The sequence below is a fragment of the Anneissia japonica genome, unplaced genomic scaffold, assembly GCF_011630105.1.
Source record: "Anneissia japonica isolate Jap-2015-1 unplaced genomic scaffold, ASM1163010v1 scaffold288260_len165978_cov153, whole genome shotgun sequence".
NCBI classification, from domain to species: domain Eukaryota; kingdom Metazoa; phylum Echinodermata; class Crinoidea; order Comatulida; family Comatulidae; genus Anneissia; species Anneissia japonica.
The window spans coordinates 65,095-70,838 of record NW_022755101.1 but is presented as its reverse complement, the minus strand read 5'-3'; the positions used below and the strand labels follow the sequence as shown (position 1 = coordinate 70,838).

General features: G+C 37.6%; 1 protein-coding gene across 1 annotated transcript in view; it reads right to left on the bottom strand.

The window, feature by feature from the left end:
* LOC117123335 overlaps positions 1–2,225 on the bottom strand; it is a 4,819-nt gene extending 2,594 nt beyond the window's left edge. The window contains exons 1-3 of the mRNA XM_033269225.1: positions 1,996–2,225; positions 1,623–1,718; positions 91–228 (exon numbers count right to left, since the gene is read on the bottom strand). Of these exons, the coding sequence (XP_033125116.1) occupies positions 91–228; positions 1,623–1,718; positions 1,996–2,164 (403 nt within the window). The 5' untranslated portion in view covers positions 2,165–2,225. The remainder of the gene's footprint in view (positions 1–90; positions 229–1,622; positions 1,719–1,995) is intronic.
* Positions 2,226–5,744: the final 3,519 nt, after the last annotated feature.

The following is a 5,744-nucleotide window of genomic DNA, read 5'->3' as shown; positions in this document are numbered from 1 at the left end:
CCACATCCCCCGCACACACACATATATATTATGGAACTCAGTATTATATAAATTACTTCAGAAGAATCAAATTTATGTATAACCACTCACCTTTCCTCTTAATCGGCAGAGGGCATTTTAGGTTGCTCTCCATCAAACCACAGTCAAAGCCAGTGGAATATTTCATTTGTATATTGTCAGGCTCATATACCACATTAGCATCTAAGTAACCTCCGTCAGCATCAGCTACTGCTTATAAAGATAATTGCATACATGACCAATTATAATACATTTGAAGTACTATTTAAAGAACTATAAGCATTTCATGTATTGATTGATTTAACATGTAAATTATTAGGCTATCACTATCATCATGTGTCATCACGGCACACGTCATCATTTTTATCATCTTTCCCATGATTTGCTTATTTGCGGACAACCTGTCGATAGGTTACACTGTGGATAAAGCATGTAGCTGCCCCCGATCCGTCGGTGATAAACCGTTACCAATTAACCAACCATCACAGTGGCGGATCTAGGATTTAGCAATGGGGGTGGATAATGGGAGGTGTGAAGGGGCAGAGGTGAGGGGCTGGCAAAAACTTGCCAAACTTAGTCACAATGTTCCATGACCAAATATTTCATTACCTCCGCCAACGAAGTTTGCATTAGTTTATGTTTTTTCCCCTGTTTTATTTATTTGTCTGTTGGCATATTTGTTACGAACAGTCTACCGCCCATAGTTGTTATCACAAACCTGTCATACTTGGTCACAGTGTTCCATGATCAAATATCTCAAAGTATTTGAATGTTGAAGGGTAAGGGTTAAACGTCAAGGTCACAATCAACAAAAAACAATTTTTTGAAAGTTTTTTTCAGAAATTTGTTTTGTTTATTTCTTTCTGTATTTGTTTAGTTGTTTTTCCATTAATGATACTGAAATTGTCACCAGTACAAAACCATCCGCAAACTGGAGTTCAGTAATTGAAGTGTCCCCATCTATATTTATTCCTTAATTTAAATGTAAATTTATCTTCACATAATTCTTTCTTTCTCTGCTTCTTACATATTTACGTTAAATTTATTATCTAGATAATATACTGACGCATACATTTATTACTTCGCTTAAGCATTTTACGTAATCGAACTATGTTAGGCTCTAGGCCAAGGCATACATGTATACATTGTGTCTGTATTTAACATTTTTATATCTATGGGGTGGTAGAAGTAGGTTGACGTAAATTGGAAGAAGACTGTAAGGTATAAGAATGATTTCACGCAACTCATTAATCTGTTGATTTTACCGTTCTTTATGTAAACTAACATTTTGTAGACTAGGTGTCAAATTGTATTAACTTGATGGGCTTCTTCGTTTAAGTTTGTTAGTCTGTAGGTAGTACAGAGCTTCATGTTCTATTGCTTTTTTTCTGTTCCTTTGTTATATTGTTGATTATAAGGGTGCTTTGTTCACTGTAAACGTATGTCACCGATCTGAAGGTGTATATGCAAATAAATACATAAAAATATGACAAGTATCAATTTTACTCATGATAGCTCCAGGAGCAGACTAGCTAAATAGCTAGCTAATGGTGGAATACAATATCCACCAGTATAATTACGTTTTGTGTGTACTAGGTACTTACGTGCCATAAACGAAAGCTCTATGTCTATAAAACGGACCTTTGAAGTGATCCTATCAGGTATCATTTTGTATATGATATCCGGACTTCCTGATGGACCTACATCGATTAAACGAATATGCAGGACTGTTTAGTAAGTGTAAACGTACACTAATAAAGAAAGGGTTGTAGTTTAAAGATTACCGGTACTCTCAATGGAGATATACAACATATACTGGCCTGTACGATTACGTAGATACTGTTTAATATTTTTGAAGTAAACAAAAAGTAAGGTATAACACTGGATTGATAAATTTTTTGGCTAATATACCTTCGAATGTATTTCTATATCAATAAAGCATTAATAAAAATACATAATTTTAAAAGTAATACTTACCGCACGTTCTGAAGTCCAATGAGCTGTTAACGTGGCTTGTTTGATTTTGAATTATCGGTGGAGTTTTAAGACGCTTGATATCTTTAATATCGCATGATCCGGTTTGTTCTGAAAAAACAATATATGAGACGAAAATTAGCAATAACAGGCCAACGTTTATTCTCAACATTTTGAGTGTTGTTCAGTAACCGAATATTTGATATGCCTAAACTGTACAATAATACAATAACAAATCTGTTTCCTTGTAGATCTATATTGTTTACCATGTGCCGCTTCAACAGCGAAACAAAATGGTATTTTATGCACATAATAATAGATTGTTAGGAACAAAATATTCACGTAACCAAGTTTTAATTTCCTTGTTCCGGTTAGCAGAAAATGGAATAAAAGCAGTATGTATGTATGTATGTTGTTATCTATAATGATACATCTCATATTATTAATGGTGTGTCTAGCTCCGTTGAAGTGTTTAGCTAAAGGGCCCCCAACCTAAAGTCTTTGCTCACATCCTCCAATATTCTCTCTTCCCGGCCCCAACCAGGTAACAAACCTTGCGGTAATCCCAGATGTAATATTTGCCATATCCTCATAACAGACAGTCGCATCCATGTACCCAACACTAAAATCACCATCAGACCCCCTTCGCTCACTTGCAATGCCCATAATATCATATATCTCATATGGTGTACCGTATGTAAAGGGGTGTGTTATGTCGGGGGAGTGGCTGCACATTTAGACCGTAAAGGATTAATAACCACAAAAGCTCTATAATAAACAATTATAATCTTCCCTTAGCAGATCACTTAATGAAAGAAGATGTGCTGAAATAAAATGGATTTTGAAACTTAATTAGGACTCATAAAATAGGAGCTAATAAGGACCAGGTTTTGCTTCAGGCTTTACATTCACTAAATAATATTTCATCACTCTTTAGTACAGTTCCCGTTAACATCAATAAATGACTAATCATGAAATAAACACCAGTAAGTATTATCGATACCAGTCATGGAGTTATAATTATTTTGATAATAACAACTCCATGTACCAGCTAGGCCCCTATTTGCGACGTTTACTGGAGAAAACATATACAGTACAAACAAACCGTTGTTAGTGTGAAGTACAGGCTACTCCACGGAACCGTACGGTTTCGATAGCGGTTTATAATGCACATCGTGCGAATATCTGATATATACTGTATTATGATTCTCGAACGTTCTCGATAATAATAATAATAATAATAATAATAATAATAATAATAATAATAATAATGATGATGATGATGATGATGATGATGATGATGATGATGATGATGATAATAATAATAATAATATTTATAATAATAATAATAATAATAATAATAATAATAATAATAATAATAATAATAATGATAATGATGATAAAAATAATAGGTCGATTTATAAGGTGCAAATAAACAAGGTCTGTAAACGCCATGTCCAAGTCCTCTGGGGCGGATCCAGAGATTTTCTGGGGTTGAGGAACAATATGAGCTTCTCGCCGCCACGCCCACCTTAGCCCCACCATGGTTGGTGTAAAGTGGAAAATAATTGAGCTATCCTTTCTTCCACTGCTGGATCGCCACTGAACTTATGGGTACAATTTTTCATCTCTTTATTATTTACTGAATTGTGGGAGAGGGGAACGGGCCCTAATGTCCCCACTCCTTCGCTTGATCCGCCACTGGTCCTGGTTTCATGTTCTATGCTTTTAGTAATTTTATCTTTTTTATTATATAATATTTTGAAACCGAATATAAAACAAAAAAAGAAGCAAGTAAAGAAAGGTAAGGTGAATGTAAAAAGAAGAACAAACTATCCTAAAAATATAAAGAGTGAGAACGATCGAGAACCATAGTATCGGATGCAGTATTCGCACGGTAGATGTACATTAAGGCTATGTTCAGTCACAACGACTTCTGTCTCTTATACACATCTAGATGTGTATAAGAGACAGCCAACGTACAGGGCGATCTAAATTGTCACGCTCAAGTCGGCAATATCCGAGAATGAATACCACATTGCCTGGCGTGAGATCTTAATAATTAATATGAGGAAACATTAAAAAGATATCAAATGTTAATTTAAATCCTAATAAAATCACGTATTACCGGTACTTCTTTCGTTATTATTATTTCAAGTATTTCGGTATGGCTATGTTCAGACACAACGACTTACGCTAGCGTAACGTTAATCGAGTGGTGTGAACTTGTGCGCGGCGTAGCGAACGCCAGTATTATCGCGCAATCACTGGCGTACGGTAATCCAGCAACAGACCCCAGATTAGCGTACGCTACTGATTTACGACAGTCACGCATCGGTGATTTTGAACTCAGCCAAGATTTGACCAATCAAAATAAACCTAGATGTAAACAAAAAAAAATAGCCTAAGGCCGGTTCCCACTGAACGCGATCAAGCGAATTTCGCGTCGAAATGTGGCGCACAGCTGAATCGAAGACGCGACTGGCGTTTCCAATGTGAACATGCAAACGATTTTGTAGTCGAACACGCGAACGCCCAATATTCGAACTTCGACGTGGTGCGCGCGGTGGTCGCGGAGGCTTCGCCTGCGAATTCACGATAGTTGATCCAAGACCAACTTTTTCGGATTCGCGAGCGAATTCGCGGCCGAATTCGCGGCCGATGGACCATCGCAAGGCTTAGATTCAATGCGTGGAAAAGGATTTGCAGAGACGAGTTGAGTTATCTCCTCTTTCTACCAGTATTAGGCCTGTCCAGCCTAGGCCTCTGATGCCCTGCTACTACCTGAGACCTACAGTAGGGTAGGGTAGGCTAGGCCTACTATCTACCCTTAGGAGGCCTAGCTCTAGGCCTTGAATTAATATACTAAAAAAAAAACACCGTATGTTTATATTCACTCTTTTCATCCATTATAGAGTTCTGGGAATGTTAATCCTGAGGATTTTATCTGATTCGTCTCACAGCCCTTTTCCTCCGTCTATCAATGCGATAACAAAATCTCTTCTCTGTTGCCACCCGCCATTTCGAGTTTTTGCGCGCGGTCAGCAGTGGGAACAGGCAAGCGAATCATTGGAAGCGAGACATTCTTTACCGAAAGTCAACTCTTGTGAACTTTGCGCGGTTCGCTTCGCTTGCCGCGTGACGCTCGAGTACGCTTTCGCTTGTGGGGTTAGAATCGAAAACGTACCTAAACCGTACCGTACGGTTCCGTGGAGTGTGAATAGCCGGTTTGTTTGTACTGTATTAGTTTTCTCCAGTAAACGTCGCAAATAGGGGCCATTTTGAGTTTTCATTGCGCCACTTTAGTTTTGCACTGCACCACTTTAGTTTTGCACTGCGCCACTTGACTTTTGCACTGCGACTGACTTTTGCACTGCACCACTTGTAATTTGTCTTTTTGGCGTTCCATAACTTACTAGTTCTAATAATGTAAAGCGCATTGAGGCTTTTAGAAAAATACGCTCAATCAAGATCAAACTGTTAATATTAGTCATAGAGGTATAATATAACTAGAGCGCTAACCGCAATGTATTCGATGTTCGAAATACGCAGAACTGTGTGTGTGTACCATCCAAGATGGCTACCATAGATTTAGCCAATCAAATTTCGCTAAGTGCCATCGTTTGCAAATGCGCCCTCAATTTACTCAGAAAGTTCAGTACAGCTAGTTACCTGTATGTTTGAAACTCGAGCGTTGCGGTGTTGGGGTGTAATGTATACGATTTTAATTTTCATTCCTTGGTACTTCATTT